The sequence below is a fragment of the Leucopleurus acutus genome (assembly GCF_964270905.1).
Source record: "Leucopleurus acutus genome assembly, chromosome: 2".
Lineage (NCBI taxonomy): Eukaryota > Metazoa > Chordata > Mammalia > Artiodactyla > Delphinidae > Leucopleurus > Leucopleurus acutus.
Window position 1 is genome coordinate 39,962,944 of NC_139143.1, and position 22,044 is coordinate 39,984,987.

General features: G+C 49.8%; 1 protein-coding gene across 11 annotated transcripts in view; it reads left to right on the forward strand.

The window, feature by feature from the left end:
- Positions 1-21,428, forward strand: part of PPFIA4 (PTPRF interacting protein alpha 4) — a gene marked incomplete at both ends in the record, with an annotated part of 34,271 nt that extends 12,843 nt beyond the window's left edge. For 4 of the 11 annotated variants that reach the window (XM_082834761.1, XM_082834767.1, XM_082834765.1 and 1 more), the window contains 16 exons: positions 128-336; positions 1,898-2,138; positions 2,597-2,632; positions 2,850-2,983; positions 3,281-3,447; positions 5,355-5,448; positions 5,936-6,017; positions 6,550-6,750; positions 7,440-7,502; positions 8,103-8,129; positions 9,857-10,032; positions 13,507-13,604; positions 14,356-14,531; positions 17,025-17,093; positions 20,598-20,775; positions 21,379-21,428. In XM_082834761.1, coding sequence (XP_082690887.1) covers positions 128-336; positions 1,898-2,138; positions 2,597-2,632; positions 2,850-2,983; positions 3,281-3,447; positions 5,355-5,448; positions 5,936-6,017; positions 6,550-6,750; positions 7,440-7,502; positions 8,103-8,129; positions 9,857-10,032; positions 13,507-13,604; positions 14,356-14,531; positions 17,025-17,093; positions 20,598-20,775; positions 21,379-21,428 — 2,001 coding nt within the window. Of the gene's footprint in view, positions 1-127; positions 337-1,897; positions 2,139-2,596; positions 2,633-2,849; positions 2,984-3,280; positions 3,448-5,354; positions 5,449-5,935; positions 6,018-6,549; positions 6,751-7,439; positions 7,503-8,102; positions 8,130-9,856; positions 10,033-13,506; positions 13,605-14,355; positions 14,532-17,024; positions 17,094-20,597; positions 20,776-21,012; positions 21,072-21,378 lie in introns of those variants that run through there. The other 7 variants (XM_082834766.1, XM_082834769.1, XM_082834771.1 and 4 more) reach the window with 3 other exon arrangements.
- Positions 21,429-22,044: the final 616 nt, after the last annotated feature.

Here is a 22,044-nt window from a genome sequence, read left to right on the forward strand (position 1 = left end):
CAGAGATTTAGCTTATCTAACAAGCTCCTAGGAGATGCCAATGCTGCTGGTATAGGTTGGGAGGGTCCTGCTCCTTAGTCATCTGGTGTGTCTTATTACTACTCCTCTACCCTCCTTCTCTGCTAAGGACTGGGAGCCATCTCCACTGCCTGGGGTGCTGGTCCCCACAGCCACCCCTGCCTTTGACAGTGACCCTGAGATCTCTGATGTGGATGAGGATGAGCCAGGGGGTCTGGTGGGCTCCGTGGACATTGTCTCCCCCAGCAGCCACTCAGACGCCCAGACCCTGGCCATGATGCTGCAGGAGCAGCTGGATGCTATCAACGAGGAGATCAGGTTAGGGCAGGGGTGGAGGGCCTGGGAAGTTCCTTGAAGGACAGAGGCTCTTTGTGTTTGGTCACTGCAGGAGAGATTCTACATGTGTTTGCTTGTCTCTTACAGCTGGACCTTAGAGTGCCACAGTTTAGGGACCCTGTGTGGAGCATCAGGCAAGGTTCTGGCCCAGTGCTGGACAGAGAGGGGTAGGACCTCAGATGGACTTCTTAGGCTTCATTTTCTCTCCCAGGTCTATGGAGACTGTGTTCCTGAAGCTCCTGAAGCTAAACATAACCATTATGAGTGTAGTTCCCACATACTGAGGCCAACTCAGGGTGAGAGCTTTGGTCAGTCTAATCACAGTCACTGGAGGAGACAGCATTATCTCCATTTTATAGACAAGGAAACAAACCAGAGAGATTAAGTGATTTGCCCAAAGCGATGCAGTAAGTGGCAGAGCCAGGATTCAAACTCGGGTCTAAACTCAGCACACTGTGTCATGCCTCTGGTCTCTAATGAGGCATCAAACAGAAACCATTGGCAGGGAATGTTATGAAGACCTGCACTTCACCCTGCCTTTGTAGAGAGTTTATTAATGTTTGTGACAAACAGCAAGAGAAAATCCAAACCAGAGAATGTCAGAGCTTTACAGGGCTGTAGGGGTCATCTGGTTCAATGGTTCCCACACTTTTGGATTTCACAGACCAGCTAAGAAGAAAACACTAGACACACACACACACACACACACACACACACACACACACACACACACACACACACAAAGAGAAGGGTACTAACACAGGACTGCCAACTTTCATTCTGCAGAATGAAACATTAAAGATAATTACCATTTCCTATCACAACCATTCTACAAAAGAAAGGATATTTTAACATCCCTAAAGTTGGAAAGACATGCTCTGAGAATAAAGATAGGTCCTGTTCCTAAAGGATAGTTGGCATGTTTACATTAGTTGTGTGTGTGTGTGTGTGTGTGTGTGTGTGTGTGTGTGTGTGTGTGTGAGAGAGAGAGAGAGAGAGAGTGTGTGTGTGTGTGTGAGTGTGCACACACACATTCCTCTCTGAGTGCCCCCTTCATACACATAACATTATCACTATTATTCTAATTTTTCCCTGGAACAGGAAAGGCTCCATCAGGGATCAGTATCAATTAAAGGTCCTGTGTTTGAGAAATACTGGCCTAGACCATTCCTGACATTGGGTATATTGGGAAACTGAGGCCCTATAGATAGTGGTAGGTCAAGAATTCTGACTTCCATGAAGGTTTATATTCCACTGACTAAATTGCCTTCTTTCCCAGCAACTGCTTTTGTTAAATTAGGGAGTTTTGTTACATTAGGCCAGTTAACAAGAAAGAGAGAAAATTGTCTAAGCTGCAGTGGTATAGAACCAACTCTGCCCACAGGGCCTTGTATGTCCCTGCAATGCCGAAAACAATGGGGCACACCTGGCCATTGCCTTCTACCTGGGGTCACTGGGTGGTGACTGCAGGCAGTGCCCACATCTGCCTCCTGCTCGTCCTCTCTGGGGCTAATCATGAGATCCGGTTTTGCCTGCCTCCCAGGATGATCCAGGAAGAGAAGGAGTCCACAGAGCTCCGTGCTGAGGAGATTGAGACACGAGTGACTAGTGGCAGCATGGAGGCCCTAAATCTGACCCAGCTGCGCAAACGTGGTTCCATCCCCACCTCTCTGACTGCCCTGTCCCTGGCCAGCGCATCCCCTCTGTTCAGCGGCCGCTCCACACCTAAGCTTACTTCCCGCAGTGCTACCCAGGACCTGGACCGAATGGGGGTCATGACCTTGGTGAGAGTCTTGGGGCAGTTGATGAACAACCTTGTCATCACTGGGCTTGGCCGAGGGGAGTTGAGAAGGCACAGCAGGGCTCACTCTCTCTCATTTGGGCCCCAGCATCTTCTTCTCATGATGTGTGCAGACCCTGGCATACCAGGTCACCAGCATGTCCTTCTGGGTCTGGAAAGGGCTATGTAGTATCTTCCTTACCCTCTCCCTTGGGTAATGCTTAAGAAACTCACCCAATGCCCATACCTCTTTCTTTCTTCCAGAGGTAGCCCTGATTTATTTTTTCAAGCCAGTTTTTTTTGTTGTTGTTGCTTTGTTTTGTTTTGCTGTGATATTCTCTTCAGGCCTGTGTGAGGCACTGAATCCTATCTTCTCATCCTAAGACCACTGGGCTCCCCTTGGGGTAGACTTTCAAGCAACCAAAGGGTGAGTCCAAGCTCACCCTTCACTCTCTCTTCCAGCCCAGTGACTTAAGAAAGCATAGGAGGAAGCTGCTGGTGAGTGCTGCCTGATGACGCAGGTACTAATAGGTTAATTCTCCCAGGCCTTTCCCTTTTGGCTTCTCCCCACTGGGCCCTTGAATCTGAGTCTGAACTCTGAGAGGCCCCTAGGGCCTCCCCTCTGCTTTTCTCCATGCTCCTCTGCCTGTCTGGGCTGGGTAGGCAGGCCCCAGGTCTCTCCCTTTATCCCCTGACGGCTTCACTGTCTGTTCAGTCACCAGTGTCTCGGGAAGAGAACCGAGAGGATAAAGCCACCATAAAATGTGAGACTTCTCCTCCTTCCTCACCCAGGACGCTGCAGCTAGAGAAGCTTGGCCACCCAGCCCTGAGCCAGGAAGAAGGCAAGAGGTAAATGGAGCAGACCCCATATCGAGCCTCTCCATTCCCAAGTTTATCTCGTCCCTCTCTCTGCCTCTGAACAGGCTGCATCTCACTTGTCCCAGGTGTCTGAACATCTCACTTGTCACACCATCGGGGAAGGACAGTTCCATGTCTCCTTTGGTCACATGCTCTGATCATACCCCCTTAACCCTCCCAACTCTGACACTTACTGTAAGTTCTTCCTGAAGTCTAACTTCCATCTCTCATGCTGTAATTTAAGTATGTTTCTTCTCATTCCACCCCCTCCTGGCTGTCATCCTGTAGTGCTTTGGAGGATCCAGGCAGCAACCCCAGCAGCAGCAACAGCAGCCAGGACTCCTTGCACAAGGGCACCAAGCGCAAGGGCATCAAATCATCCATCGGCCGCCTGTTTGGGAAGAAGGAGAAAGGCAGGCTGATCCAGCTGAGCCAGGACGGAGCCACCGGCCATGGTCTCTGTCTCCTAGTAAATGGGTGCGAGTAGAGGGCAGAAGCAGGAGGGTATCCTTGGATCCAGTCTTCTCTGCCTGCCTCCCAGGGACCAGTGGGCAGAAGCCACAGACACAGAGATTCAGCTCCGGAGAAGAAGTTTTCTGTTAGGGCTATTTCACAGCGGGAAGGGCTACCTCATGAGGTGGTAGCTCCTGCCACGAGAAGTGTCAGGCATCAGTGTCAGGCTGTTTATTTGATATGCTGTAGAAGGGGTTCCTGTATTCAGTGTGAGGTTGGACCTCTGAGGTTTCTTCCAATCTGGAGGTTTTCTGAGGTACTGTGCTCAGGACCTTCAGGAGAAATTTCTTAGTTCTTTCTCTAAGAGAGTCAGTTCTTAATTCCTAGTATATCTTGCCTTCAGGACTCAAAATATCACAATGCCTAATCATGACTTTGTAGACATTATAGTCAAGTAAGTGCTTGGGCAAGGGTAGCATTATTAACACCTCTAGGACGATATAAAGTTCCAGTGTGTGCTTGGTGTGTGGTAGGTACACAATAAATGTTAGCTGTCTTCCTCTCCCTTCCCCTATTCCTTCTTTCCTTTCTTCCTTTCCCTCCCTTCCTTCTTCTCTTTCCCTCATCTATTCAGTTATTTGTTCAATAGACACGTATTGAGTAACTACTGTAAACAAGGCTTAGTATTAGGTATCGGAGCAATAGTGCATTCCTTCAAGGAGCTCAGTTTCTAATGAAAAGGAAAAAATAAAGAGATGATTCTAAAACAATATTAAGATAGCAATAGGCTCTGGGTGCTTCTGGAACTCAGAGGTCAGCCATGGAGTGGTGGGGGCGACAGGAGAAGCTTTCTCTGCTGGGCAACACCTGGGCAGAAGCTTGAAGGCTGAGTGGGAATTAGCCAAGCCAAGAAGAGGGGTGTGTGTGTGTGTGTGTGTGTGTGTGTGTGTGTGTGTGTGTGTGTGTGTGTGTGAGGGGAAGAGGCGGGGGGGTAGGGGGGGTCTGAGAAAGGCAAAGATTCATGGGTGTGAGAGTTTTGTAAGCAGTTGAGTCTATTCAGAGTGGGGAGGGAAGAGGGTGGGGGGAGCAGAAGAGGTGAGTTTAGACCCTAGGCTGGGGCCAGCTCATAAGGGCCTTGCAAAATATATTGTGGAGCCAGCCACACATGGGAGGGGGCAGGACTGAGAAGGTCTGGTCAGTGGACGAGGGATCTCGTGTTGAAGCCTTATGATTTCCTATGTTCCCCACACCACATTGGCACCTAAACCTAAGACAGCATCCCAGATTGGCTTCTGGATTACCAACACCCTCGGTCCTTTGTGCACTTGTGAGGAGTGACCAGGGCTTAAATGAATTGTAAAATGCTGCCCCTGCCATGAACTGTAGCATCAGTTCAGGAGATCCTTAACAGAAGAGGACAGAGCTATGCATGTTCCCTTTTGAGATTTGTGCAAGTGAGTGGCCCTGAGAAAGAGGCCCAGACACACATCTCTGAACGTGCCTCTTTCCCCACCCTCAACCCAGGTCAGGATAATTCTGTCTGAGCCTCGAAGCCCACTCTGGCTCTCTGGGTTTCCTTTTCCCCTTGGTTTGGAGGAGGGACAAGTTCTGTCTAGGATTCTGCTGCCGTTAGGGTGGAACGACTTCCATCCGTCTGGCTGAAAAACACCTCCAGGGCTGAGGCTCCCAGGGGAAGGCTCTCTGGGCTTGTGGTGACCCACTCGATGCCACTGTGAGACTGCCTGGTTGTAGGGATGTCATGTGGAGGCTCCAGGAATAATGGGTTGTCCCATCAGACCCTCGGGTTGTCACATGTTGAGGTCTTGCTGGTCTGCTCCCCGGTCCTGGCCCAGGCCAAGGGAGGAGAAGCGGAGAGGGCCTCGCTGATATGCCATCTCTTCCCTTCTAGTTCTGCTAATAGGCTCTGAGCTCGGTCTGCAGGAGCCCATGGTACCTACCAAGCTGGGGACCCAGGCAGAAAAGGACCGGCGGCTGAAGAAGAAGTAAGAGCCACTGGCCAGTCTCTGCCAGGGTGGGGTCCAACCCCTCACACACTCTTTTCCCTGGACTGCCATGGGACTGAGCTCAGGCAGCCAGAGCCCAGCAAGGCCCTTTCTGGACTGAGTTGGTCTGGTCTAAGTGGGCACAGCAGGGTTTGGGAGGTTGTTCTTAGGATGACCTGAGTGAGAAGGAGACAAGGGTGCTGTGGGAGAGTGACCCAGCATCTGGGGATCTCTGGCAGAGCAGAGTAGAATGTGTTTCAGGCCATGTGCAAACAAAGCGAGAGCCCTCACCTCTGGCAATGGAGAGGTGTTGCTGCTTCATGTCTTGGTGTCACACTGCTTCAGAAATAGAGCAGGGGTGGCAGTCCAATGGTGGGGAGAAGGGGTAGTGGGAGTCCAACTCTTGGCACAGCCCATGGTCCCTGGGAGTAAGCTTGTTTGAGAAAGAAGGAAGGACTAGTGAGTCTGTTGTTCCTCTTCCTGAAAGACACCAGCTGCTTGAAGATGCCCGCAGAAAAGGAATGCCCTTTGCCCAGTGGGACGGCCCTACTGTGGTCTCCTGGCTAGAGGTAAACCTGGGCAAAGGGAGTCTAAGTCTACTCAGGGGTCTGGTGGGAAGGATGTGTGGACTGGGACAAGGACTCCTTGGGCAAAGGGGTGGTATTTCTAGAATTTTCCCAGCATGTTTCTCCCGTGCCAAGTGCACAGTGCCATACCTAGCACTTAGCCAGAATCGATGCTATATACTCATGCCTCTCAAGTAGCTAAGTCTGGATAAGGGCAATTAATCTTCACTGAGCCATTAAGACTTTCACAGGTGGTTTCATTCTTCCTATAGGTGCCCCCAGGAGCTAATCACCCATGCAATGTTGGTAAAGTCCCTTCACCTTCCCAGGCCTCAGATTTTTCATCTGTAAAATGGGAAAAAGAGGCATTTGATGATGGTCATCTCCACATTTCTAAATTCCTCTGCTCTTCATTTGCTGTTCTGAGGCCATGGATGAGGCCTGGCCCTTGCCTCTCAGTATTGCCAGACTTTTGCAGTGGAGCCCAGATCTCGGGAAAGGGGCTGAATTTACCCTCTGTGCCCCATATCTGCAGCTCTGGGTGGGGATGCCTGCTTGGTATGTGGCAGCCTGCCGGGCCAACGTCAAGAGTGGGGCCATCATGTCAGCCCTCTCGGACACAGAGATCCAGCGGGAAATTGGCATCAGCAATGCCCTGCACCGGCTCAAGCTCCGGCTGGCTATCCAGGAGATGGTGTCGCTGACCAGCCCCTCTGCCCCGCCCACCTCCAGGACTGTGAGTGGCCTCTCCCTCACCCAGGACATTTTCAGAAGCCCCAAAATAGTGTTTACAAAGTTTCATATTGGTCATTGGGAAGATGGTAGCATTTGAGTCCTGCCCCTTACTTCCCATCCCCACAAAGGGTTCCACCAGGTCTCCAAGAGGAGGTAACACTGTTGCTAGCAGAATCCCAGCAGGCCTAGTTCCCTGCTTCCCACGTACCACTCATGAGCTCCATCTCCCCATACCTACCCTGCCGGTAATTTTAGATCTTTGGGCAGAGTTTCCAAAGACAGGACTTCTGGGTTCTGTGTTTTTGCCAGAGGGAGTAGGGCATTTGTAAATTCTGGTCCTCTAACCTCTCCACAAGAATGTAAACCTCTCCATGGACCCCCAGGGTAAAATCTTTCACTGTAGTCCATCTCTGTGATTGGGGTCAGCCCTTATTCCAGATTCACACCATTTATTCATATTCATTCAGGAAACATTTGTTGGGTACTTCTATGTGCCAGGCACTGTGCTAAGCAGTGCAGATACGGTAATAAAAGAGAGTTGCTCAGAGCTAGACGATGTGCAGAATTCTGGGCTGGGCCTGTGGGAGGACTCAGGGGAAGGGAGCTATGTCTTGTCCTTAGGGCTCCCAGCCTGATGGGGAGCCTAGGAGTTCACACGCAGGACCAGCTAGGTTTCCTCTCTGCTTACAGTCTTCTGGGAATGTCTGGGTCACCCATGAAGAGATGGAAACTCTGGCAACATCCACTAAAACAGTGAGTCTGGCCCTGGGCCCTGGGCCTGGGGTTAGGGCTGCTGACTTGCATGAGGATGAGGGAAAGGTTGTGGGAAGTCAAAGGGGCTTGTAGCTGATCTAATACGAGATTGGTATCCCTGATGTGTGATGGAGTTCTGTTCTCAGGGTGGTGGGTGGGTGGGAAAGAAGTGAGAATGGAAACAGTTTGTGTGTGTTGGGGGGGTGGTCTATTCCAGCGGGTCACAAGTTCACCCTGGGCTACTGGTATACTCCAGTGAAGAAGAGCAGGGCTTGGGAGCGTTTTGCCCTGCTATTGTCATGAAGCCACAGAGTCCTTAACCCTTGTGCTTGAACCTTGGTGGAGGAACAGGGAGGGTTGGGAGGACCTGGCACCTCGCCTGACTGTGTTTCTGCCACACACACATTTGATCCCCTCTCACTGCAAACACAGGCGCGTGCACCAGCCTTCTGTGCTCTCTTAACCTTCCCAACAAGCTTTCCCTAGTCACCCATTCAGCTACTGGGGTGTCTGCTCCTCCTTCTTGATGGGACCTTGGGTGGAGGCTGCCAGGTTTCTTGACTTTGCCTGTTTCCCCTGACATGCTGCACTCATTCCTAGGACAGTGAGGAGGGCAGCTGGGCTCAGGTAAGACCCCCTCCTCTTGTCCAGAACCAACTCTCAGCAGTTTGGGGTAGTGTTCTCCCAGCAGGTTCGCTCCCCTGCAGGACTCTCTGAGCCCCAGTCTTTTAGGTCCCTCTTCACACAAAGAGTCCTGGGCACAGGTTCTCTCCTCCGCTGAAGCCACCCACCTCCATCCTTCCTCATTCCCCTTTAGCTACTTCTGGTTTTTCACCATGGCAGGTGAGGGGCCTTGGAGGGCTGTGCCCCCAGCATGCCTGCCTCTTCCCCTCAGTTCGACCCTCTTTCCAGGAGTAATGAGACTTAGATTAGTACGAATCCTCTTCCTCTTCCTGTCCCTCTCAGGGGTACCCCTGGTGAGCTGAGCAAAGGGCTTTCATTCATTCACTTGGTGAGCAAGGATTTATTGAGCAGCTACTAGGTGTTAGGCCTTTCTATGCCCTCTGGATACAGAAGTGAGCAAACTTAGTCCTCATGGGGCTTATATTCTAGGGGAGAAACAGACAGTAAACAAACAAATAAATGGATAATATATCAGATAGATGTAAGTGCCATGAATAAAAATGAAGCACGTTGCACTGTTCATACTTGTTGGGCAACCCCATCAACAGGAGACTGGACAGATCAGCTACAGTATGTTCTCACAGTAAAACACTATTTAGCAAAGGGAATGGATGACTCAGACATATAGTGTAAAGTGAAAAGTGTAAGTCCCCAAAGATTTTCTATTAAAACTCAAAAACAAGCAAATTTAAACATATTATTTAGCGAAATATACCTTGGTGACTATAAGAACATTTTTTCAAGCAGGGGCATCATGGACAGAAAACTCAGCATGGTGGTTACCTCTAGGGGGGCAGTAGGGCATAAGATGGGGAAAAAGAGCATAAGGATGGATGCAACAGTGTGGATAACATGGATGGTGTCCAAGGATGTCAACTTCGTTTTTATGCTTAGTAATGAACATACGCTACGTATGTTTTATATGTATCAATCGTTTTATTTTAAAAGATAACAAAATAAAATGTTCAATTCTAAAAAAATCAAGGTGGGTAAGGAAAGAGACTGATGGAGGGTTACCATTAAAATTCGTTCTAAGGATAGATGGTTAAGGAGGTCCCTGCCCTCAAGGCAGGAGGCAACGACTAAGTGGAGCAGGCCTCTCAGAACCAGACTGGGTGGGCGGTGGGGCGCACAGTGTATGGTGGGGTGGGGAGGCGGCACACGAAGGACCTAGAGAATCTCTGAAGAGACAACCAAGCCTTAGAGAAGAGCGCTGGCAGGCGCAGTTCACCTTACTTCATTTTTGTATATCTTTAGCCAAACGTAACTCCCTGTGGACTGTGTGAGGCCAGTTTCCCAAGTGAGACTGGCTTTCTTTGTCACTCTGCAGGCCCTCTGTAATGCAGCCTATCCGCTGGGCTCAGCAGGCTTGAGGCTGACTGAAAATCAGGAAGGCGAGTCTGCCTTACAGCACCACAGATGCATTTCAGAGTCGATGGGAAGGATTTCCTATGACTTGCTGCCTAGGTGGCTGCTTCTGTTCATTAGTGTAGATAATTGATAAGTGAGTGGGAATATATCATTCCAGGATCTTAAAAAGCTCCATTTAAAATCCTCACCTCCCACCTCTACCAGCCCCTCAGTGAAAGTAAGCTGAATTTTTTTTGAACTGCTAGCTGCAACCTGCCTGCGCTGCCTTTGCCCCCAGCCTCCTCCATCTTGTTCTCCAGACCCTGGCCTATGGGGACATGAACCACGAGTGGATTGGGAACCAGTGGCTGCCCAGCCTGGGGCTCCCCCAGTACCGCAGCTACTTCATGGAGTGCCTTGTGGACGCTCGCATGCTGGATCACCTCACCAAGAAGGACCTGCGGGTCCACCTGAAGATGGTGGACAGCTTCCACCGGTGAGCCAGGCTGGAACCCGGGGCCACCTCCCTACACAGGTCTCCCCCAACTCTGGGGGTCTGTCTCCAGGAATAGAGGTGCTTCCATCTCTTTCTTCGCCTGTTCTGGGTGGTAACAGGTCTCCCTTTGGGGAAAGCCAAATCTTTGTCTCCCCTGCAGTTTGAGGGTTTAGTCCTCTCACCTCCAACCCTTAAGACACAGTCATTTCTCTTTAGCTTCACTTGGAAAATTTTCCCCCTAGATATGAATTTTATTTCTTGTCATTGAGCTTGCTGAATTCTCTACATTTACCCTGAGAAGACTCACACTGAACCCAGCATCTATTTTAGGTGTCTAATTCCTTACAAGATGAGAGGAAAGTTCTTTCTGGATGCTTGCCCTGCCAACATCCCAGATCTGAGCCTCTCAGTTTTAAACACACATCCTTTTGTACAGGAAGTCATCCAGTGTTCTCCTCCTCTTTGTTGAAAAGGTCTTCTGTGCAAAAGTATCTGCAGTGGAGGTCACAAACTGGTAGCCTGAGGGCAGAATTTGGCTCACACATGTAATTTGTTTGGCCTACGTTGTATTTTTAAAACTGTGACCTTAGCTGCCAATATTTAAACACTAGGAAATGTTAAACAAAATTCTGGATGTCTGGCTTCTCTTGAAAAAGAGAAAGCTCTATGGGCACATCCCAGCATGGAAACAACCAGCTGGAGCTAGGGAGGCAGCCCTCCTAAGACATAGGTTTTCGGTAATGGTTCCAGGAGTTGATAGGTTTTAGGAAGTCCTTTTTAACATCCAACTTCAAATCACACAGGCTGCTATTTGAGCCAGGTCTTTTATCTTGAGTAGTTAATGTGACAAAGGGTGGAGCTGGGAGTGTGTGGCTTTTCAAGGTTCTTTTAGGGCTCTGCAGGTGTCCCTTGGTCTCTCCAACTCACAAACAACAGAAAGATATATTTGGAAGGGATCTAGTTAGCCTCCATATTTTATGGGTGAGGAAACTGAGGCATGGGAAGGAGCAGCGGCCCGAGGTCACGCAGGGATGCTACCAAAATGCAAGTCTCCTGACTGAAACCCAGTTCTCTTGCCACCACATTGCAGAGCCACCTATGCTGGAACCCCCATCTGTGTCTGCCCTGAGCACCACCCCTCCCTCACCACCGGGGCTGAAAGAGAATCTTTTGTTTCTGTCAATCTGGGAGGCTGCCAGGCCTAGCTGCACCTGTTCCCTCCTCAGTGATTGATAGGGCTGGGGAGAGAAGGGCCATTCCCCACCAAGCTGAGATGTGGCTCGGCTGCTAGAGGATCAGGCAGCCCAACCCTATACAGCATTATGGAAGTCCTTCCCCGACCCTTTGCCCATGAGAGACTCTCAGCCTATATACACGGTTCCAGATTTAGCTCTAAATCTTGGGTACTTCACAGTTTCTAAAACATTTCCACATTTCTTACCTCAATTAGGTATATAACTGCTTTTTTTCCACTTAATATTTCATAAGCATGTTCTTATATCTTTAAAAATTCTTTTAAATCATACTTGTTTAACGATGAGAAAGAGTTATTTAAAAACTCTCCGTTCACAGATGGGGAAAACAAGTCCAATAGAGATTGAGTGTCACCAGGTCACTCAGCCAAGTGGTTACAGAATGGGGCCGGCATCCTTCTTTCTTGACACCCAACTCAGAGCTCTTTTCCTTAGACCATAGTGTTCTATTGAGCAGGTTTCCATGAGAATCTCCTATTTTGATAGGAGAAAAAGCACACACAATAATTAGTAATGTCCTCCCAAAAGTGGTACCATTACTGAATGCCTCTGATGTTCAGGGGCTGGTCTAAGCCCTTTCATACAGGATCACCTTTAATGCTCACAGTAACTCTGCAGGAGAGTTATGACCCCCATCTCACATATGCTGAGTGCCACTCAACTGGGAAGTGGCACAGCTGGCATTCAGATCCAGGTTGATCTGACTTTAAGGCCTTTATATTTTTGCTAAGATGTGCAACAGCTTTGAAAGTCATAGGAACTGAACTGAAAATTATAGTAAGTGAGATTGAAATTAGAGGCATTTCCAGTTAGGAGGTATGTGTGCATCTGCCCCCTCCAGGGGACCAAGGCTTAAACCAGTGGCCTTGAGCAGGATTCCTTAGAAGTGGTGTCTCTGAGCTATAAGGGTTTGTTCTAGGCAGATGGGCTACCTGGGTAGAACTGAGGGGAGAGAAGTAGGGAGAAATCAAGCATAATTTAATCTCACAAAGCAATGGCCTCAATGATAGAGTCAAAAGTATTTGGAATTGGGAGAGACCTATTTTATTCCTCCACTTTGTAGATGACAAAACCCAGAGAGGCTGAATGACAGAGTAGTGTTCAAGTTTAAAGAAGAACACTACAGGGAAAGCTGCCCAAGATGGAATGAGCTGCATCAAGAGGTAGTGAGTTCCCTGTCACCAGCGGTATTTAGGCACAGGTGTTCATAATACTCAGAAGGCTGTTACAGAGGTAACTCCTGCATTAGGTGGGGAGCTTGGACTGATAGTGTGTGGGGTCCCTTCTAACCTACGGATTCTTTGATTCGTGGCCTGGCTTAGAAATTATTTATTGAGTGCTTACTATGCACCTGGTACAGTTTAAAGTACTTTTAGTACTTTATGTGAATTATTTCACATCATTCATTTAGCATTTATGGTGTTTACATTTGTGGAATGTGTCAGGCACCATCCCAGGTGTTTGAGATACATCAGTGAACAAAACAAACCTCCTTGCCCTCATGGAGCTTACATTGTAACTGGGAGAGACAGACAAGGAATTATAAATATATAGAATGTTAATAGATAAAAGGTGGTAGAAAAAAAAATTAGACCAGAGTAAGGGGGATTGGTGGTGCTGGTGATGTTGCAGTTTTAAATCAGGTGGACAAGGTAACTACTGAATTTAAAATATAACATTTGAGCAAAAACTTAAAGGAGACAAGGGGGTAATCCATGTAGCAGACTCGGGGGCAGGGAGGGGGTGTGTTCCAGGCAGAAGGAGCAGCCACTGCAAAGGCCCCAAAGCACATAGGCCAAGCGTTCCTGCCATGTTTGAGGAACAGCAGGGCTCTCAGTATAGGGGCAGATCATGTATCACATTGTAGGCCATTGTAAGGACTCAGTGAAATGGGACACAAAAGAATATCCGTAGGGTTCTTTGTCATTCCAGTGCCTGGAGAGGGAGGGATATGTTGCTATCATTCAAAGAACTTTCCTTTGTCAAGCAGGCCCACACCCTGGCTGAGAGGGAGGGCTTGGGGTAGGCAGAGAGAGGGAAGTGGCCTTGTGATGGATTATGTCTAAGCCCTGGGGGAAGGAGGAGAAGGAGTGGGCTGTGATGCTCTTTGTGCTGGAGCATATAGGTCTTGATGGGCTGTGGTTGGTGCTGGATATGGGGCAGATGTGGTAGAAACGTGGCCCCACTGAGGCTCTGGCTCAGGGGGACTGTGTGCCTGCAGAACCAGTCTTCAGTATGGCATCATGTGTCTGAAGAGGCTGAACTATGACCGGAAGGAGCTGGAGAAGAGGCGGGAAGAAAGCCAGCATGAGATCAAGGGTAAGCTTGTCAGGCTCAATAGAGCCTCCTCTGAAAGTTGTGGTGGGAGCGGCCTTGGGGGAGCAGGGACCTGCCTCACTGATCCCTGCCTTGGGCTGAGTGAAGGGAGAAGAGGCATTCTGTGCCACAGGGAAGCTCCAAATCTAAGAGGGAAGACACAGCCCTTAGGGAGCAGGGAGCTCCCAGTCTGATGAGGGAGACGCAATCCATGCCCAAAGGATGCTGCCATCTGGTGGAGGAAAAATAGCCCCTGCCCAATCAGCTGCAACATCCCCCTCCCCAACACATTAGACGATGGCCACCAACGAGACAAATGCAGTGATCCCCTTGGGTTAGTGCTACAGACTGGTGTGAGAAAGTGCTCGTGGAACTTGGTGATCTGGGTGGGGCTGGACAGGAAAGAAAGGCAAGTCTTAGAAGAGACCTTGAAGGTAGAAAGAATAAGAAGAGGGCCATTCCCGCCTGGGGGCAGTGGATGACTGGTACAGGGGCTCTGGGGAGAAAGCCTATTAGCCTGACCCTGAGTCTTGCAGGCTGGCAAGAATGGAGTGGTATGGGGCTGGTTCTCCAAGAGCCCAGGTGCCAAGGAGGACAGAAAGAAGATGTGGAAAGTTGAGGGGGGTAGGGGTGGCTAGGAGCCAAGAGAACAGGGTGGACTGGGGCTCTGGGTCTAGGAACCGCTATTTCTGTCCCTGGAGGGGCCTTGGCCAAACCTGTCTCTTTCTGCTCCTTTTCTTCCCCTGCCCTCCAGATGTGCTGGTCTGGACCAATGACCAGGTCGTTCATTGGGTCCAGTCTATTGGGCTCCGGGACTATGCAGGAAACCTGCATGAGAGTGGTGTACATGGTGCTCTGCTGGCCCTGGACGAGAACTTCGACCACAACACGTTGGCCCTGGTCCTCCAGATACCCACGCAGAATACCCAGGTAGGCTGTAAGTCTCAATCAGTCTGATCTTGGTCATCAGTCTCCATCTTGGTCTCTCCCTTTCCTCCACTCTCTTGCTCTCTCTCCCTCTGATATGCGCAAGTTTATGGATTGGTGGGAGGGCTTTCTGGAGGCCTGTTCTAGAGGGGATCACAAATGTCCTCAAACCTCCAAGTGGTCCCTGTGCATAACCAAGCCCCCCTAGGAAACAAGTGCCCTTCACATACAGAGCACGTTCAGCACAGGCCTGGAATACTGTGTTAATCCCCACACTGAAGTGAGCACCCCCATCTCCTCCCAGCCCCATCTTTACAGCTGAGACTTTTCCTCTACTTGCTTCTGTGACCTATTCATAGAAGAAAACTAGCGCTGGGGCCCACAAGGACCAGAGAACCCATATCCCCTTTGTTTCCCGCCCCCCCCCTCACCCCGCCCCAGGGGTCTGTTCCTGGGTCCCTAGGCTTTAGAAAGTTAAATATACCAAATAACACAGCCCAGAGCTTCTCCATGCCAGGGCTTTGTCTCCCTGTCAACAGCTCAAAAGATTAGACATCTCCTTCCATTACATTTGATAATTATTATGGAGCTGTCATCTAAGAATATACCTAAATTCTCTTGAACCTATTTATATGTTTGGCTTTTTTAACTTCCTGTGGGTAATGGACTCTAGAATTACTACCTGTTGTGTAAAGTACTATCTAATTTTATTTGTCCTAAATGTACCCACAGTCGGCTCCCCCGGGGAAGAGAATTGCCTCATCCTAATTGTCTACGATTTAGTACGGGTATTTGTATTTGACTAGCTCTCACCTTCTGTGATTTCATAAACTCTGATTGTGTTGCCTCTGGGTCCAAGCTTTTGTTTCTTCAGACAGAGTGGTCTTAATTCTTTTAGCCTTTCCTCATATAGACTTGTCTCCATGCCCTGATCATTTTAGCTGCCCTTGTCTGGACTGTTTGCAGCTGTCAGATCTCTTGAAATTCAGCCACCAGAGCTGCACAAGCTATTCTGGGAGTAGACGAGTTTTCGCTTGTGTGAGGATAGGGCTGAGTTGTCTTGTAATTTTGGGTGGAGTGTTGGCCTTTTAGGGGTGATGGCAGCACACTGGGCCAGGGCATCCTACAGTCTCTCTGCAATGACCCATCCCAACCAGTCAGAATGGATAGCACAGATTCCCTTCGCTCTCTAGGAAGAGCTGAGATTTCCCCCAAGCTGCAATTTTTCTTATTTTAATCAAGGAGTCATTTTAAATTTTATTTATTTATTTATTTATGGCTGCATGGCACGCGGGCACAGTAGTTGTGGCTCGTGGGCTCCAGAGTGCAGGCTCAGTAGTTGTGGCACATGGGCTTAGTTGCTCCACGGCATGTGAGATCTTCCCGGACCAGGGATTGAACCCATATCCCCTGAGTTGGCAGGCAGATTCTTAACCACTGCGCCACCAGGGAAATCCCAATGCACTTTTTCTATGCTTGCCCATTTCCAACCCCATCAGCTGCTTTCTTGCCCACTCATACAACTTTGTGAAACGTTTCTGAAGTTTGTAAATGTCATAGTCACCTTTCATTACCCAGAGGAACAGTGTCACCTGGATACTTGAAAATTAACTATGCTTCTCCTTTCTGATCACTTAAAAAAATATTATGTTCCCAATACCAACAAAGACTGTCCCCACAGAATTCTATGGTTAATATTATCTACCCAGAAATGGGCTTGTTTTTCTCTCATTTCCTATCTCTAAATACATCCAGTTTTTGTGGACAGCAGTACATCTGTAAAGAGTAGCAGGGCTACTCTCTGTTGCTCTCTAACCGTTCTTATTATTCTGACCCGTTCATTTAGCTTAGCTATTAGGGGAAGTAGGATCTGACCCAATATGGAATCCTTCATTAAAAATGGTTCAGAATATCTGGTGGTAATTTTGAAAATTTTCTTGTTTCTGGCATTTCTCAAATCTCCTAGCGAGAAATTGCTGGGAGGCCTATAGAGAAGGCCTTTATGCCCCACTCAGCCCAAGGGCCACCAATATCCATGACTGAGCAGTTTTCCTAAGTTTAATTTTTGATGTGGAACTTTATAAAATACATTTATATAATCTAAATAAGTTAAATCTTCATTATCCATGGTCTACATGCTTAATTTACCCCTCCAGAAAGATAGTATGGCATGATATTCCCTTACAGAGACAAACTGTGGGGGTTTTTTCCCCAGTAGGTGAAGTCTGTCCATCCACGTGTTCTATGATCCTACTTTTTAAAAAAATTATAGTTTTCTAATTTGCTCCATATGAAAAAAATTGTAAGGTTAACATTTTGACTTCTCAGAGGACACCGAGGTTAGCTCAAAGGAGCGGCATCAAGGGCTAATGGGTTAAATGCACTGAAAACCCCATCTCTGCCCTTGGACCCCCTAGGAAACAGGTGAAAGATGGCATTAGAGGTCACTAACTATAGCCCCTCCCTTCTCTCCCCCTTTGACCCTGTGGACTCCAGGCACGCCAGGTGATGGAGAGAGAGTTCAACAACCTGTTGGCCTTAGGCACAGACCGGAAACTGGATGATGTGAGTACCTGGCTGTGAACTGGTCACTGTTGGTTTGTTGGAGTTCATGAGTTCTGCTTTCCTCGGGCTAATGACTGGTGGGGTGGCCTAAGGGAGGAGAGTCATAGAGGATGGGCATGATATCAGGGGGTTGGGGAGGCAGGGACAGGCCTAGCAATAGGCCTGGAGAAGTCTCTATGAAACTCCTTCTGGGTACCTCTAGCCTCTTCCAACTCTGTGCCCTAAACCTCCTAACCACACAGGATCAGAGGTTTTCCCCAAAGGTCATCTCTTTGGGATCATACCTTTTTCTTTATCTTTTAGAGCCCCTCTCTTCAGTGCTGTGAGCACAGCATATCTCCAGCCTGCTAAGTTTCCCACCCATCCAATAGTGTGGTTGTTTGGAGGTAGACATTATTCTGAGGTCATTAAATGACAGGTTTGCTCACATGTTCCTCAGTGCAGTTTGACACAGCTAAACACATGGCTCAGTCTTCTATCATCCCAGCTTCCTTTCTAGTTTTACTCTTATGCCCCAGGTCACTGAAGCAACAGTCCCTTCCAACTGAGTTTCATCAGGCCTTCTCCTTGAGTTCAGGTTGGACTATGTCTTGGAAGACTCCGAAGTTCTAGCCATAATGCTCCTATTAGAGATGCTCCTAATCTAGCTTTAGGATGCTAGATTGATGCTCCTAGCACAATGCTCCTCCTAAAACATACGTGTTTCCTGAGGGCACAGCCCCCTCCCCAGCCCTTGCCTCCTCTCCCCTCCCTCCTCCCTCCTCCCTTTCTTACCATTAACCTTGCCTGCCTTCGCTGTCAGGTCTGCCTTAGCTGCCTTGGTTCCAAACAAGTTAAAAAAGAGCCCAGACTGTTTATTTTTAGCTTCTCCATCTTCAATCAGAACTGTTTCTGATCCCCATTTTCTCTGCAGCACCCCTACCTCTACCAATGCCTCTGTTTAGACTTCTGGGCCTCCTTGTGGGACACCATTAGTGTTATCTGCTTATCAGTTAGTCTCTTCTTAGTTGGGTTTAACAGGGCTAAACCCCACCTTTGTGGAATGACTACTGCACCTCGGTAGATAGGACACACTCAGAAACATACAGAATTTGTGGAGGGGTGTTTTCTTCACAGAGGTGCCTTGAAATTTGGAGTGTGTTATTTATACACATACATATATTACATACATATTACATATGTATGTGTGTGTATGCCACTCAAGGAGAGAAACTGCCAGACCCCACCAGATGTCCCCACTCTGAGATCTGAATCTTCCCAATGCCCCTGCAAGGTGGACCCTCCTACTTATTCCCCACCCACTAGGTTCTAAGCTTTCTTTGATACAGCTTTCCCATATATCTTCGAATGGTGCTTTCTAATTTAGAAAACTCTTTATTCCTTCAATCCTAACAAAAATATTCTCGGAATGCCTACTCTGGGCCAGGCATTGGGCAAGGCATGGTGGTGCAGTGATGACAGACATCTTATTTTATGCTAACAATCATCATGTGAGACAGGTTATTATGCCATCTTACAGATGAGGAATTGAAGCTCAAAGAGGTAACTTACTTGCTGTCACAGATAACTTACCTGCAGTCACAGGCTGACATGTGGCAGAGCCAGACTGGAGCAAAAGTGTATCCGATTCCTGTGTTCTTTTTCCTACCTCCTGCTGCCTCCTAAAAGTGGAGACAGCTGTCCTATCAGGCTTCAGGCATTGGGGTGGTTACTGAGTAGGTGACATCATCTTGGCAATGTAGTGGGCTTTCTGGGATGCAGCTAGGTGTGGGGCTGGAGGGAACTGATTCTTTAAAAGGAAGCTTAAGTAGAAGGCCAGGTCCTAGGAATAAGGTGAGATTTGGGGGTGGGGGGAGTGGCAGGTGGGAGGGTGGAGATCCAAGAGACTGCCTCCTGTCCAGCCATCCAGCACACCATCAGCAACCTTGAGCTGTCTCTTTCAACTGTTTCCTTTGACAATTCTGGTTCTCAGTCTCCCCTCTCAAGCTTCAAGGCCCTGGAGGGCTATATCCAGTTCTCCCATGCATGGATGTCAGGACTCAAGGGAAATGAGGAGATGAGGAACACAAAGAACATCTGACTATTAGGGGACAGGGGAGAAAAACAGAAACTAGTCCTTAGGGTTGGTTGAAGATAGAAATGGAGAGAGAGAGAGCGTGCAGAAGAGAAGGGTCTCTAGATTAGGTTAAAGATAGGATCATGGCGAAAACAGAAATGATGAGGAAAGTTCCTGATAAACTCAGGGATGGGATGCCTGCCTAGGGAGCCAGCTGCCATTTAGCAAATATTTATCGAGGGCCTATGGTGTTCCCAGGCACTACTCAGGTCTGCGGATATATTGGTTGGAACAAAAAAGATCATAATCTCTGTCCCATGAAGCATAGAATTTGAAAGGGGTGGGGTGGGGGGAGGAAGAGAGGGAGAGAAAGGAATTAATGAAATAATCTCATAAGTACATTTAAAAATGCTATGATGAATGCTATGACAGAGATACACGGTGCTAAGAACTGATGGGGGCATTTGGCCTACTCAGGCCCTAATGGGGTTGGGAGAGGTTGTTTAGGTGAGAACTGGTGGGTTAGTGTCTCTTATTCCTGCTGCTAGCAGTCTACATGCACCAGTTCCAAGAACATAAGCATTGAGGGGGATTAGGCATGGCTGCCAAGCAGGATGGATGTGGGCTCTGAAGGATGGGGTGGATGCTTGTGCAGAGGGACATCCTGTAGAGTTATGGCTCTGGGTGCCCTCTGGCAGAGATAGTTATTTTGGAGACTTGGCTGGCATGGGTGAGAGGGCAGACAGCAGGAGCCTTTGGAGGAACCTGCCTCTGATTGGCCATCTGCCTGACCCATCACTATCAATGGGTCAATGTTCTCCCCTGATCCCCTCAGCGATAGGCAGCCTGAGAAATAGGTAGGGCAGATGCTGTTATTCCTATTTCACATTTACAGATAAGGAAACTGAAGCTCAGAGAGGTTACTTGCTCAGGGTCACAGAGCTAGTATTGATAAAATGGAAGCCAGGTCTCCTGACTCCTGACCCAGCGCTCTTTCAGCACACCGGTGCTGCAGCCATACTGAGGCCCCAGAAAGGCAGGGAGGAGTGAATGGAGGGAGGCTGGCTGGTGACTACTTCCCATGGATGAGCCTGAGAGGAGGAATACTTTAAAGGTCAATGGGCACCCCAAGCCCAGTTTGAGATGATTGGGGTGGGCAGAGAAACAGAGTTCAACTGCAGGATGCCACATCCGAACAGGGGGACCCCACCCCGCGAGCCAAGAGACAGGGAACTTCAGAGTCGCAAGGGCTCCCCGGAGTCATCCACTTGCCCCATTCACTTTACACAAGGAAAAGCTGAGGGCCTAAAAGCGGACGTGACCTTGCTTCCTTCTTTCCGAAGGGAAAGGTACCCCTAGAACCAGCCATTGACTGTCCTACCCCAGGCAGGGAGTGAGGGTGGCAGTTCTAAGGTAGCCCTGGTCCTTTGCGTGTCCCCACGGTGCAGGGGGAGGACAAGGTGTTCCGCCGCGCACCCTCCTGGAGGAAACGCTTCCGGCCGCGGGACCACCATGGCAGCGCCATGCTCAGTGCCTCTGCCGTAGCGCTCCCGGTAGGCTTCCGCGTGTCCACCCTGGGGCCACTGCAGCCTCCACCGGCCTCGCCAAAGAAGATCATGCCTGAAGGTGAGTGGCAGGCTGGCTGGGCATGGCCGCGGCCCAGCAGGACCTAGGTGCCCGGGCGGCGGAGTGGGACGGGCGCTGGCGCTCAGGCGAGGCCGAGGCGGGTGCACAGCTCCCGCGCCGGCGCTGCACTAACTAACGGCCGCCGCGGGCAGGCGCGGCCGGGAAGGCCTCACGGGCGAGCTGTGCGCGCACTAACCCGCCGCTCTGTGTTCTCCCGCGGCTGCCGACTCCTCCCAGCCGGGACGGCGGGGGCGCAGAGACTGGAGACCTCCACGGTTCGGACCTACTCCTGCTGACCCCGCCTCCCGCCCCGGGTCTGACGGGGCTGTGCCCGTGGCTCGGGGTAAGTGGGCCAGGCCCTGGGCACGGGCGCTCTTCGGCCCGCCCTCCGCCCGCACAAGGCCTCCCCGCACCTGTCCCTGGCCTCCTGCCGGCAGTGCCGCTCCCGCCCTGCTCGCGCCCAGTGCCCGGCTTACCCCTTCTGCTTTCTTTGGCCTTGGGCACTTGGAGCTTGCGAGCACGCCGCAGATACCTTGTAACCCGTCTCTCAGGGACTCACTGCCAGCTTACCGCGCAACGCCTGTCTCTTTCTCTCTCTTTTAGCACACTCTCACTATCTCTACGGACACATGCTCTCCGCCTTCCGGGACTAGCTACAGCCCCCAAGGCCAGCTTCCTTCTGCTTGGTTTCACAGGCTCGGAGAGCCCTTAACCCTCCTGCTCGGTCCCCTTACTCCCACGGCTCCTAGTCTCATATCTCAGAATATACTGTCTACCCCCTAGCCATCCCTCTACCCCAGGTCCAACGTGTGTCCCTTGTAAGGCTCTCCGGGATGTGGCTGGGTTTCCTGGTGTTGTGGAGGCAACCAGGTTGTCCGTGCTTGTGGGTCTGCGGGAGGGAGAGGAAGGCAGCCCAAGATGGATGGACTCCACCTTCCCTCTTCTGCATCTAGCTGGTCTGGACTGCAAACTCCACCAGAGACCAGGACACAGCGTCAAGGGCTGGGGATGGCCCTTCCGAGAAAACGGCACTCCAGACTGCCTTGCTTGGGTTATTGGGCTTTCTGGTTTCTGTCCGCCTCTTGGTTGTACTAGATGGTCTACAGCTGCTCTTGGCACCTTCACCATTATCCCTCCCCCAACTCATCTGCATAGCTGCAGCTCCTGCCTCACCTCCAGGACCTCCTTGGGGGCTGGGAAGGGCTGTAGAAGGCCCCATTCTTCCTCAGGATGATGAACCTGGGAAGAGGGAAGGCTAAGGTGGAGATT